This window comes from Condylura cristata, unplaced genomic scaffold, assembly GCF_000260355.1.
Source record: "Condylura cristata isolate star-nosed mole 26May11 unplaced genomic scaffold, ConCri1.0 scaffold00015, whole genome shotgun sequence".
NCBI lineage: Eukaryota > Metazoa > Chordata > Mammalia > Eulipotyphla > Talpidae > Condylura > Condylura cristata.
Genome location: NW_004567116.1, coordinates 19,026,238 through 19,041,009, shown reverse-complemented (window position 1 = coordinate 19,041,009; position 14,772 = coordinate 19,026,238). Strand labels below are relative to the sequence as shown.

General features: G+C 36.1%; 1 protein-coding gene across 1 annotated transcript in view; it reads right to left on the bottom strand.

The window, feature by feature from the left end:
• Positions 1-14,772, bottom strand: part of DCDC5 (doublecortin domain containing 5) — a 67,405-nt gene that overhangs the window by 37,471 nt on the left and 15,162 nt on the right. Inside the window, exons 7-9 of the mRNA XM_012725095.1 lie at positions 10,471-10,629; positions 9,110-9,310; positions 1,142-1,235 (exon numbers count right to left, since the gene is read on the bottom strand). Coding sequence (XP_012580549.1) covers positions 1,142-1,235; positions 9,110-9,310; positions 10,471-10,629 — 454 coding nt within the window. The remainder of the gene's footprint in view (positions 1-1,141; positions 1,236-9,109; positions 9,311-10,470; positions 10,630-14,772) is intronic.

Sequence of the window (14,772 nt, the reverse complement as noted above, 5' to 3'; positions counted from 1 at the left end):
ATAAAAATGAAACATCAACAAAGAAAAATTTTTGAAAGGTAATACAAACTCATTTGAGAGCAAACTCGTTTCTTATAAAATGGAAACCTTAAGGGGAAAAATATCCCTATCCATAACTTTATGAAACTGATTAAGGTACTAAATTTGCATGTGGAAGAGGTATTACCTCACCATGCTGTGTGCCAAAGACACACCTGATAGGGAAGAATGAGATGCTATAAAACTGTGCCTCCTACAGTAAAATTTTAGTCCATATTTATCATCAGTATGGAAGAGTTAATTAAGCTCTGATATTTGTCCATATTGCTTATATCCCAATTTTGGATCTGGGAACAGCAAAACAAGTTGTTTCATTGCTGTTCAAAACATGAAATAAAACAAATGTTAATTGGGGACAATATATTCTGCTCGAAAATGCAGTGGTAAGTTCTTTGGAAGATACAGAAAGTTAATGCAGAAAGTAAATGGGACTCTCTTGAACTTTCTCTCTGCCTACCAAGAAGAAACACAAATGTGTCTAGGATAATCTTTGGTTACAAGTAACTGATGACAGACAAACATGAAAAAAGAATTTCCAATGTCTTTGGTCAAAAGTCAAATGAAGACATCTCTGGAGTCTACAAAAATTGTTTTGGAGTGCTAAAGCATTTGCAAAATGTGTTCAAAACGTAATTCAAATGAGTCTCAATGCATAATTAGTAATAACGTGCTCACATTCTCAAAGACTTCTGATCACGTTCTCCCCTTCAATTGTCAGGTAAGTGGGGGCTTGAACATGATCCCCAACAATGAACTCAGAGCATATATACCTAAACACCACTGACATTGTACACTCCATGAATGCTACAATGCTAATTTCTCAGGCTTGCCACAGGATCAGATTTAGTAATGAGCATAGCTTCTGACGTGCAGCAAGCCCACAATCACCATCTGTTGATGAAACTAAATCAAGAGCTACATGAACAAATGCAACTTGAAATCTAGACTACTAGATTTCAGACTACTGTCAACCTTTTAACAGGGTCTTCAAGACAGAATTCTGACATCAGTTTACTTTCTCCAGAACAAGAAAGCAAGAGACATTACTAAAATATAATTCAGTAAGGGACCATGATTATGGTTTAGCCTGTACACATCTTACCTGAACAATAACTGGATAACCACCATCTTCATCTCTACCCTTGGTCAGAGACACTGCCAGCACCAGGTCTGGGTTACTCACCAGATGAAATGTCCTTAGAAAAAACAGGATTGGACACATTATAAAGGAGCACTGTCCCATTTATCATTGTACTGTCCTCAACTCCAACCATATATGTGATAATACAAGTGAGCCTTTAAAACTTTCTCCCTAGGGCCCTCCCTGGTGGGGCAGCAGGTTAAAGCACAGCACTAAGAAGTTAAAGCCACTTCCACATGAGTTCTATCCCTGCCTGCCCCGGAGCAGATCCACATCCGCAGCAGACCTCTCCTGACCCGCCTGCTGCTCCCCTCAGCAGTGTACTTAGTCGGTCTGCTTGTTCTGCTCCCCACTCTGTCTCTGGTGAATCCTCTCACCCTCCGCATCTCTGGCCTGTACCCGAGTTCTATATGAATAAATAAATCTTAAAAACAAACAAACAAAAAAAAAACTTTCTCCCTAGAGGAAGCACCATGTTCAGCACAGGAAAAGTGCTCTAGAAGCATACTGAAGGAGGAAGGGGCTCTCCTGCTCTTTCCAGCTGCTGCTGCCTGGGTTCAGTGCCCTGACAGGATAGTCCCTCAGCACGCTCATAGTACTGGTCTGGCCTGGTAGTCCTTTACTTGTGGTCTTGCCAATGTCTTCCACATGTTCCATACCTTCCACCACAGTAGCACACCCATTCTCTGCATGGTGTGTGGCCAGCAATCAGCTGCACCCCCATATACATTCCAGGGAGTGGTTTCATGATTGTCTAGCAACCATGGGTCAGGTCTGGCCAGCAAAGCAGCACACATTTCTCCACCACCCAGTGGGCTACAAACAGATCTTAAAGGTCCAATTGCAGGCTTTTCCTTCCTTGTGGACTCTCCTTTAGTCCTACAGTACCACACAGCGGCACTTTTCTTTTTTCAATATCTGATAGTTACTCTTTTATCAAAGTTTAATGATTTTTTTGGTGTTAAATATTCCCTGTTTAAAATCACGCTATGGTTTCTATCTCCAAATTGGACTCACACAGACAGACTTCTCATTGGCTTTACTATTAAGAAGAAGCATTTGGCAGAATTAAGAACATAAGTGCTTAAATCTCTTGAAGCCTGAGACCACACCACCCCCAGTAGGTATATGGTTTTGCTTAAGAACTCTGTGGCTCAGTTTCCTCACCATTCAAAGTAGGACAATCTACATACCTCCTAAGACTACTGTGAAAATTAAATGAGCTAATGCATAGAGTACTGTCTAATACATAACATTAGGTACTATTATTTATGGTTGAATTTTTATTTATTTATTTAAAATGCCTTTGCTATTTTTTAAAAAAATATTTATTTTACTTATGTAAACAGAGCAGAGGTCCAGGCCAGAGGTGCAGGGGCGGTGAGAGGATTTACCACTTCAAAGCTGCACTTTAACCCATTGCATCGCCCTGTAATTTTTAAATAGCTTTCCCTAAAGTAGTTTTTTTTCTAAAGGTGTTTTCTCTAGAAGTTCAATATATTTTTTTGAATATTCTTAAGTGTTCTTAAATTTGGGTTATCATAAAGCCTTTGGGCCTAAAAGCAAATTATACTCCTTACATCACTTAAAAGCAACAATAAGCCAGATATTCAATGCTCTTGTCTGTATAGAAAAAAAAATCAGGTCTTTACATCTTTCAGAATAGTTATATGACAACCAGCAGAGGCATTCCTGCTGTGGAAAATAGGATATTTAATACTGTAGAAGGGGCAGTAAAAGGAAATGTTATAAAAGCAATATATTTTTTCTTCCTTTTCAAGATTTAAAAAATTCCAGATATTTAATTTAAATTTGGGAACATAAACCAACATATCTTCTTTGTAATGAGTTTACAAAACCCTGGGAAAAAATATACAAATTTTAGCAGAATACAGAATCACTACTCTTTTACAAAGTATTTTTCCTTCTATTGTTAGTTAAATGAAGTATCATTTTAAAATCAAATGGGTGTTTGATTTTATGAAACACTTTTCTAGCATGTATCAAGGCTGTACCCTGACGTTCTGTTCTATATGGTCCATCTCTGGCAGTCCCAGCATGTTGCAGAGTTTGCATCCTGCATTTTTAGTGGCATTCAATATTATGCAAATGAATGGATGACTGTATATTTCCTGCAATGACCTACTGAGGTGACAAAATTACTTACCTAGCTGTCGTTATGTTTTTGCAACCTAGAAGAAATGCAGCAACTTCTCCCATCCTTTAGCACTATCCTCAACTATAGAGTGTTGATTTTTCTTTTCCTTTTTGAATAGTGCAGTTGACTGACACTTTCCCAGAGGAGGAGAGCTTACATTCTGCAAGAACCTGATCTTATAGGTTACTACATAAATCCCATGTGCCGATAGCAGGGTGTGTCCCAGCAATATCCGGGCACAATCGCACTGCCTCTTTCACTGACAGCAGCATGAACACGCACAAGTCATTTACTCCCCTGAATCTGTCTGACTCGTTATTATATTCAAGTTTTTGTTCTCAAGAAGACTTTTTTTTTTTATTTGCGCATACAGAACTGGGGTACAGGCAGAGGCTCGGGGGCGGTGAGAGGCTTCACCAGAGACAGGGTGGGGAACAGAACAGGCAGATGGAGGAAGTACACTGCTGAGGGGAGCAGCGGGCGGGTCAGGAGAGGTCTGCCGCGACATGTGGTCACCTCCGGGGCAGGCCGGGAATCAAACTCATGAGGAAGTGGCTTTAGCTTCTCAGTGCTGTTCTTTAACCCGCTGTGCCACCAGGGAGGGCCCTCTCAAGAAGTCTTTTAAGATCTCCTTCAACATTCCATGACACACTGATTTCCTTAAGTTGGAATTTTTCAGAATATATATATATATATTTTTAATCTCCAAGGAATTTTTCATATCTCTCTTCATCTATTTACTCATTCCTTCATTCACTTTATTGCAGTAACATTAATTTTTAACATGATATAGGTTTTGGGTAAACAGTTCCTCACTTCAGCAAATGTATATAACACACCATACCCAAGCACCAAATACCTAGTTACTATCCACTGCCAACCAACTAGTTACTTCTATTCATGCCCTTCCCCCTATTCCCTTTTGGAAACCACAATTATATTTCAGTCTAAGGACTTTTCTTTGTTTTGCTTGTTTGTTTTCTTTACAGTCCACAAATGATTTAAATCGTATGGCATTGTCTTTCTCCCTTATTTCAGTTAGCATGATCCCCTCAAAGTTCAACCACGTTGTTGAAAATGGCAAAGTTTCATCTTTTTCAAAGGCTAAGTACTATGCCATTGTGTATATAAGCTACATTCATTCATCTGTCATCAGGCATTTGGGTTGTTTTCATACCTCAGCTATTATGAATAATGTTACAATGAATATACGGATGCATCAATATTTCTGAATTAGTTCATTCAAATTCTTTGGGCATATACCCAGAAACTGGATTACAGGATCATATGGTAGTTCTCTTTTCATTGTTTTGAGGGCCCTTCAAACTGATTACCATCATGGCTACATAAATTTACATTTCTACCAACAGTGTATGAAGTTTCCTTTTTTCTCCCCTTGCCAACACTTATTCTTAACTTTTTGATAATCTGCATTTAAATGGTATGAGTTAAAATATCATTATGGTTTTGATTTGCATTTCCCTAATAATATGCAGTGTAGACCATCCTGTCACATGTCTGTTGGTCATCTGTATACCTTTGGTGAAATGCCTATTTAGATCCTCTATTTTTCAATCAGATTGTATTTATTAAGGTGTATGAATTATTTTCACATTTTGGATATTAATGCCTTGTCTTGATGCATGATTTACAAATGTCTTCTCCCATCAATATATTGTCTTTTCATTTTATCAGTTGTTTCTTTCTGTGTGCTGAAGATTTTTAGTTTTCCATAGTAACTTGTGTTTTTCTTGCTATCTGGAATGAATTCAAAGGACATCACTATACTAAGACAAAAACAAGGAGATTAATACCTGTTTTCTTGAATGGATTTTATGGTTTCAGATCTTTTTTGGTTTTGATCCATTTTGAATTGATTTCTGTATTTGGTATAAGACAGTGTTCTAATTTCATTTTTTCATCTGGTTTTCCTAGCAACATATATTGAAGAGACCTTCTTCTACCCATTGTATTCTCACAGTTCCTTTGTCATAAATCAGTTGCCTGTAAGAGTATGGTTTTATTTCTGAACCTTCAATTTCATTCCATTGATCTGCATGCCTCTACTTATTAAAATACTAGTTTTAACTACTGTAGTTTTACATTATAGTCTGAAAACAGGGAGCATGATACCACAACATTTCTTCTTTCTTTCTTTTTTTTCTTTCAGCATTGTATTAGTAATGCAGCATCTTTTGTGGCTCCATATAAATTTTAGTATCTTTTATTCTTTTTCTGTGAAGAATGCCACTGGTATTTTAGTAGGAATTACACTAAATCTGTATCTTGCTTTATATAAAGTGGCCATTCACAATATTAATCGTTCTAAACCCTGAGCACAGAATGCCTTTCCATTTCTTTGGATTTCTTCAAATTCTTTCAACAATGTTTTTCAATATACAGGTTAAATTTGTTTCCAGGCATTTTGTTTTTGCTATGACTATAAATAGTATTGTTTTCATCATTTCTTTTATGCTAGTTTATTGTTTGCATATAGAAATGCAACAGATTTTTGCACGTTGATTGTGTAACTTGAAACTTTACTGTATTCCTTTATTATTTCTAACAGGTTTTTGGTGGAGTGTTAGGGTTTTCTGGACACAATATCATGTTATTTGCATATAGAGGCAACTTTATTTCTCCCTTTTCAATCTGGATACCTTTTATTTCTTTTTATTACATATTTCCCTTTGGAGACCAAATGACTAATTCAGACTGTGCATGAGCTGAAAATGGGAAGAGATGCCAAAATATACCAGAAGTTGATCTGGCTAGAAATCAATTGAATATGTCTTCAACAATATCCTACTACCTTTCAGTGTCTACTAGCTCCTTTTTACATTTCCAGCCTAGACTATGTGTTATTTCAGCAAGGTCTTATATTCATAGTCATAATTTCCTTTATGAGGTTTAACTAATAATTGTCTAAAATATAAAATTTTCTAGTTACTTTCCATTTTTACAAAGGTCAAAGTAAAGAAAGTAATTCAAAATGCAAAGAACAGAGTGAAAAGGTTAATAGAAAAATTTGAGCACAGTGACAGTTACTTGAGAATCTACCTCCTATTCTGTTGGCAGTGAGCTACCCTGCCTATACTTCAACAATTCTTGGTGGGCAATTGTCTCTAAATGCAAACCTACTGCCTGTGTGAAATATGGAGGATAAAAGACTATGGTTCATACAAACAGAATTTTCTACAGGTTTATGTTACATAGGCAGCCTATGATTCCTCTAACCTTTACCAGATTATCATAACAAGTGAGACAAAGCAAAAATGCCATGGTGAAATGTGGAGGAAAACTCAGAAGTACTGTCACTATGCAGACATACAACTACCACTGACAAATATTTCTCTGAATTGCACCTGTATCTAACCGTCAGAGTTCTACAAAACCTTTCCTGACATTCTGGGAGTCCTTAGAGGGTGACCCAGATGCTAAAGAGCAATTCTACCCTCAATCTCACCCACTGGCCTCACTACTCATTTCTGTCAAGACTGTGAGATTTCTGGCGGGAATCAATTACTATCACCATCTCCTACCAAATGGTCCTCTCCTTTGTGGTTTCACATGGTAAAATCTTAAGAACAAAGACAAAGTTGCAGAAAGTTCTGTAAAGTGGAAAGACTGTACATGTGTCTCATGTGGTTCAATTTTCCATAGCAGTGCTGATTGTGACCCAACATTTCACAGAGTTTTAGGTAAACATGTCTTTCTGCTTTATTTAAACAGTATTTCTTTCCCTTTCTGCTTTCTCTAGAACACTTAAGATGCAAAACAAAACCAGTGACAGATACTGAGCAGGATTCAGAACTAGCCCTCTCTTCCAATGACCAAATATTCCTGAGTCAAACTCATCATATTTGGCTTTCTTCTGTATTCAGATAAATACATTCTCTCACCCCTCTCTACACCCCCCTGCTTGTGCCATTTACAGCTCAATTCATGCAAATTCCAACTCATGCTCAATTACAACTTACATAGAACAGAAAGTCAAGACAGTGAAATGTATTGCTAAATTTTAGGAATGTAAAATGGAATTTTTTACATACTGTATGGGCAGGTTTTGCTATTATTTTTTAAATCTGTTTTGTTTCAGGGAAAAGGACTAACACCTAAAACTTACTAGCCCTCAAATAATCAAATTCTAGCAAATTCTGCAAGCCATTTGCAGGGATAAAAGTCTGTCTTCTTGCTCACGTAGTGAAGATAACTTAGCCAGATGGATGTCATGAAGGCCCTCAGCAGGTCTGCCTATAGGTAAGCTTTTCAGTGTTTTTAAAAAAGCGCAAAAAGTGTGCATGACTGGTGTTTCTGCTCTCCTCAAACAGCCTAGCAGGATAGTTTCTCTTCTACTCATGCTGGGTTCTCTGCTGCCGCCTGCTGAAGCGCCTGCAATTTCTCTCAAAGTTGCAAATCCTAAGCTTGGTGCATTACCTACTTTTAGAAATTCAATGAAAAAACAGACTTCTTTGCCAAAAAAAATATACAAACATGAAATACATTTTTTATGGTAGTTCAAGAGAATAAAGAAGCCCCCTGAAGCCCTCCCATATAACACTAACAGTAGAATTGATACAACAACTCTAAAAAACAAGTTGTTTTCTTTCTTCTTAAAAAAAAAAAAAAAAAGTTCAAACAGGTACAAGAACAGAAACTATTACCAACCTAGCCCATATAAACATTCTATCATTCTTGTTTGGTCCACACCCCCAACATCTTAAATTTTGCTTTTGTTAGAGTATTTTAAAACAAATTTTAGTTCTTTTAAGTTCATTTACAAATATCACACTATATATCCATAGGGATCTGGACTTTTCTTTTTCTGAACATTAACTATTAAACACTGCCTAGCCACTGCTACACTCAACAAAATTAACCACACTTTCTTAATATCATCAGGCACCCAAAATGTTTTAAATGTCTTGTGATTTTTTTTCCCAAAATAACTTTTTTTTTATTCGCACAGAACTGGGGTACAGGCCAGAGATGCAGAGGGTAAGAGGATTCACCAGAGACAGAGCAGGGAGCAGAACAGGAAGAGCGACGAAGTACACTGCTGAGGGGAGCAGCGGGCGGGTCAGGAGAGGTCTGCCTCGCCATGTGGATCTCCTCTGGGACAGGCGGGGATCGAACTCATGTGGAAGTGGCTTAAGCTTCTTTGTATTGTGCTTCAACCCGCTGCGCCACTAGGGAGGGCCCCAAAATAACTTTTTACAGTGGCTGACCTGAAACTGAATCCAAGAAGGGCCAGTAATTGAATTGGGTACACTTATTTGTTAAGTAACAATTCATTTTCCTGTGTGGGTAGAAGCTGTCTCAGCTATTTGATGGAAGTAGGAGGGCCAGAAGACTGAGTTGATTAAGAATTACTAGGAACACTTCAAACGGGGACTGTTTAGAATTCTTTATTTGATCTCTTTAAATCAGAAAATAAAGTTAGGTGAAAGCCCAATTTACTCTTCACCTCAATGGCAAAAACGAGGTAAAACTGAATGTGTCTTGTCCACTAGTGGGTAAGTTGTATTATCTGGATAAGGTTATCTTTATTTTACCCTTACAAGGGTAAGGTTATGGAGGTTTATATTTGTTTTTACTTTCTTACTTTGCCTAGTTAGAATAAAAAATTATCGGTTAAGTTAAATAGAAAATCCAAAGCCCTCAAGTACCCCCCTACCTTTGTTATGGGAACTATGACAGAATCCTTCAGCTCCTACACACTGTTTGATATAGGAACTCCCCCACCTCCACCTCTAGTTTAATGGGCTTACCTGCTACCTTTCTTGTGTATCCAGTGTTGATGACTATTACCAGCTTTCTTCTCCACCAAAATCACTTCCATGCCTGGACGCAGATTGGGACCTTCTACCCCCAAGACTAGTTGAGGAACAACGTGGCTTATAATTTGTCCATCTCTGTATTCAAACTGCTGGCAGCAAAGCTTCTGTAATTTACTCTGCTTTGGTGAATGGCTGAGGAAAAGAAAACCCCATTAACTGCAGCTAATGTTCCATGCACTTGACATGATAGAGATGGCAAGTTCTGTGGTGACTTGCCCTGATCCAACTTCACTTCTAATGGTGAGGCATTATCATCAAGACAGCAGTATTGGTGTTTACCTTGCACAAGAAAGCTGATGGAAAAGTAAAATTTTGAGTTATTTTGTAGCACATAAAAACCAAACTAAGAGACTATGGAAATTCATAGCAGAAAGTAAAGAAATTTAGCTAAAGAGGCAAAAGATATGCTAAAAATATGAGGAGAAATTCAACAGGAGGAGGTAAGAGGAATAAGGGCATGTAAAATCAAATTAGAGAAACAGGAGTTCTGTTCACATCCTGATTGTGTCTATTCTCTATGTACAGTATGCCTGGCAGGTAGAATGCTATTTTCCAAGTTGTACAACTTTCCCCCCTAAAAATGTATACAGTATCATATAAGAAAATCAAGTTACACTATGAAGTTAAAGAAATGTCTTAAAGAATTTAAAGTACTAAGCAAACTTAAACATATTAAATATCACTTCATTAACAATTAAATTAACATATAAACATCAATTAAGACCCTACTATATGTACGAATTCATGTTATATACCAAAATGCTAAAACTGCTTAATTTATATAACATGCTGTAATGTTAAGCAAACATCTAAAGAAAAAGAATAAGACAAAGTAGTATGCATTACTGTAATTTCATTAGACAATAACCAGAAAAAAATTAAGATGAGAAAGGAAGAAGTTATAGTTTGCTAATTTCCTAAAGATATGAGGGCATCTTATGTTCTCATTCATTCATGTAGTCATTCAATACATAGGCACTGCACTAAATTCTCAGGAGGCAAAGCTGGATGAACTTAAAAGAGTTTTCATAAGAAAGACACACCAGTGACCAAGAAATTACATAAAACAGCACAAAATGAACTAATGGAAAAGAACCTTCCCACCAGTACTTGAAATATGCTTCCAAAAACAAAATGACCAAATAAATAAATTAATTAATTAATAAGTGGATGTTAGTGTAATTAGCAGCTGGTAGTAATGCAAACCCTCAGGAGCACCTTTGCCCCAAAGTGAATAAATCTAACACCAGACCAAAAAAAAATGATAACAAAAATCCCTTGTAACTTTTTACCTGTATTCCTTTGGTGCTTCCACAAGTTCAAAGAACTCTTCTTCTGTTTGCTCTGGAGGGCTGTCATCCTCATCAAAGTCATGAGAAGCTTTCTGCCAGGCATACCTGAGAAGTGTGTGACAAGCCTTCATTCGAAAATGGGCTCTTGCATGTGAATCTCTGTCAAAGTTCAGAAGCAAACACAAGTTTAAGAAATCTGATTTCGACTTAAGAGTTTTCTCTGAGGTGTAGTGTGATCATATCCTGAAGGATAATGGTGAATCTGTAAATCATATTTCTATCATGGTATCTAACATTGCAAATCCATTTACTACTGACACATAATTTATATCTTTTAACATAAGGCTACAAATAAAACTCTTCAACCAGATAATAAACATTTTTGTTATATTCACTCCATTATATTTTTAAAAATTCTAAGATTATACCTACTCAATCATTTAAGAAACTCATCATGGACATTTAATGAGACACCTTCTGCCTGTTCCATAGTGGGTCAGAATTCTGTCTGAAACAGTCTCCACAGCCTAGTTTACTGAATTTATTCATTAGACAATATAAAAAAAATCTTAAATTTTCTCCTCATTAGAGACTCAAACAGCATTCACACATACATGTCAGTTTTGATAGAGAATACACACTTAAAGGAAAAAGGCATCATTTAAATACTAAGTTAGTCTTCTGACTTAAGGCAATGATGTGAACAGGAGTGTAGCTACCATACACGTCTGTAAAGGTGAAGTTTGGTCCACTATTTAGCACATATCTGCCTTCCATGGGGTCCTGGCACAACAGGAAAACTACTCTGTTAATGGCAGGGTAATACATAGGTAATGCAGGAAGCACATTTCAGTTCTCTAAATATGCATATGTGTAAACATATAGCTTTCTCTGGGGAAAGCTATAAACTCCAAGATACTGATGATAATTTGATGTAACCATAAGCAATATCAAATTAGCAAAATCTTCAGGGATCATTTCTATGTTTCATACACTTTAAAATGTAACAAAAGTAGATGTGGACACAAAATTGGTGGATAACAAGTGATTCATTCAGAATTGAAGCACAAGGGACTGAAATCAAAAATCTCAGCAACAGTTAAAAGACGACAGTGCCATCTTGTGATGAAAATAAAAAACACAGCTTTTCCAACAACCGTTTCTTTCTTAGTTTTACAATATTTAGAAAAGTATAAATCAAGATTTTTTTTTATTATTTTGACATTGGGTCACTAGCTTTATAAAAGAAATAATGGCTTTTTTTTGAAAGTACAAAATCAGCTAATCTATATCGCTTGTTTTTTTTTTTTCATGCCACTATCCTTTATCCCTTTGACCCTTTCTCGCATCACCTTGCCCCATCTTAACCTGAGAAGTCTCACCTCATTTACTAATGTCTGTTAGATTTATTTTAAGTATTTTGTTTTGCTGAATCTTCTGCTAGGTAAACATCCATTCTTTGTTTTTGTCATTCTAACTTGCTTTACTACACTTAATTCCATCAAGCTCCTTTTGCTTTACTATAAATGGTAATATTTGTCTTTCCTGATGGGTGAATATTTTATTATGTGTATATACATCTTCTTAATCCATTTCTTGGTCAATGCTTAGGTTCTTTGCATGTTCTAGTAAATAAGGCTTCCATAAACATTGTAGAGCCTATACTTTCTTGAACTGATGGTTTCATCTTTGGATCAGTGTCTGAGAATAGGATTGCTGGGGCATGTGGTATATCCATTCCTTATTTTTAAGGTAAATCCAGATAAAAAATTTCCAAAATAAAAAAACGCAAACAAGAATTTTATTCCAAATCCAAATGTTTAACTTTTCTAATTATCTAGATGCTTTTGGGTTTCCAGGCAAATGACACACAATTTCTGAAGTCATTTTAAAATTCATCTTGCCTTATTCATTCATTCATTTGTCCATTCTCTCATTCACAATATCAATACTTCTCTTTACTGGCTAGTCATTTATTCTTTGGTGGAAAAGTTATAAGTGTTAAGAGGACAGTGATAAAGTATGAATTTCCAGGGTTCACAGAGTTTACATTCTAGTGGGAAGAAAAGAAATAACAGAAGAGTACATTAATAAAAGAACAAGAAAAGTGTCACCATGGAATAAAATAGGGCATTGTGATAGAAATGGACTGGGATGTGGAGGGATCTATTTTAATGATGTAGTCAGAAAAGATATTTCTGAGAGATAATGTTTGGGTTGCAACCTAGAAAAAGGAAAGGAGGTAGCCATGAGAGGGTCTGGAAAGAGAGCAATCCAAGTAGAGAAAAGAACAAAATGCAAAGTTTATGAAGCAAGAATATGTTTAACCTACTTGAGGAAGAGAACAGAGGATTAGGACAGGTATATGAGTAAAAGATAGTCTAGAGAGCTTAGGGGGCTCATGATGATCTTTGAGTAATTTAGACTTTAAGTAGAAGAGAAATAAGACATGGTACACAAAACAGATGGAAGTATAGAATGAAGAAGTCTAAGTTTAACCTTAGAATGGGTTATCTTATGAAACAGTGATTTCCCTGTTGCTGGGAATAGTCAAGAAGAGACTGGATGAAAAGGGTCTGCCCAGTATGTGATGGAAATTGCTACATTATATTCTGAGTGGACTCAATCACTCAATCATAAGGACCCCAGACATTGAGGATATTTATGAATCAGAAGTAGGACTTTGATCTTGAAGATGTTCTCTTTCTTTTTTTTTTTTTAGCCCAAGTGTAACCTAATAACTCAGAGGTTAGATGATGTATGACCACACTTGTAAGAAACATGTGTGGTCATTTCCCTAATCATTCAAGAAGATACAATATAGGTCAAACAATTTTCTCTAAAAAAAAAAATGCTTTCTGATATCTTTGGGAATGATGGTATAAGGTCAGATGTACCACCCATCAAAATGAGGATGTTTGATTTCCAAATTCAAAGTCTTGTAAAAGTTTATAAAAATAATATGTAAGTTTATTTTCACAATTATTGCAATAGCAATTGACCAGCTATTCTTTGTTTTATAATTTGGAAAGTAATTCCTTTGTTTACTTAGTAACTGATGATTAAAGTCAATTATCTTGCTTTTTTACAGAGCAGAATTTGCACCTCAAGGGATTCCCAAGTTGTTAGTTATTAGGGGTTGCATAGGTTGTCAGGGTGTACATATGATCAGTGCCTTGATTTATTTCAAATATTAAAAGTCCATAGTCATCTAACTTCATACTCAATGATGAAAACTGTCAGTTCTTTTTGTAAAATCAGGAGCAAGACAAGAATGCCTACATTCATCAATATTATTCAAGTCCTAGTCAAAGTAATTCCAAATAAATAAATCACATCCAAATTGGAAAGGAAGAAGTAAAACTGTCATGATTGTGAATGACATGAGCTTATAAATAGAAAACCTTGTAAGATAAGATTCCGCTAAAAATCTTGTTAGAGGCCCTCCCTGGTGGCACAGCAGGTTAAAGCACAGCATTGAGAAGCTAAAGCCACTTCCACATGAGTTCGATTCCCACCTGCCCGGGAGGTGACCACATGGCATGACAGACCTCTCCTGACCCGCCCGCTGCTCCCCTCAGCAGTGTAATTCATAGATCTGCCTGTTCTGCTCCCCACTCTGTCTCTGGTGAAGCCGCTTGCCACCTCTGAGCCTCTGGCCTGTACCCCAGTTCTGTATGCACAAATAAATAAATCTTTAAAAAAAAATCTTGTTAGAAACAATAAGCAAAATTACAAATTACAAAATCAATATGAAATCTGTTATTGTGTTTCTCTATACAAACACTGAACTACCAGAGATTAAGAAAAATGTAATTTACAATTACATCAGAAATAATAAACTATATAGGAATAAACTTAACCAAGGAGGTGAAATGCTTATACACTGAAAACTCTATGATAGTGTCCAAAAAAACCAAAGATATGAAGAAATGGAAAGACATTCCAAGCTCATGGATTGTTAGAGTTAGCAATGTTATAGTGACATTTAACCTAAAGCAATATATTCAAATGGCATTCTTCACAGAATTGAAACAAAAAATACAAAAACTTGTCAGAAATGATAAAACACCTCTAATAACAAAAACAATCCTAAGAATAAAAGAACAAAAAATGTTGCAGTATTACACACCCTGGTTTCAAAGGTATATGTTACAAATTAAATTAAAAGCAGTATAGTATTAGAATAGAAAGAGACATGCAGATCAGTGGAACTTAGAGTTCAGAAATTAATCTACACATGTGTGTGTGCACATATATATATATATATATAGCTCTCACTCTACATATATAGCTATATAT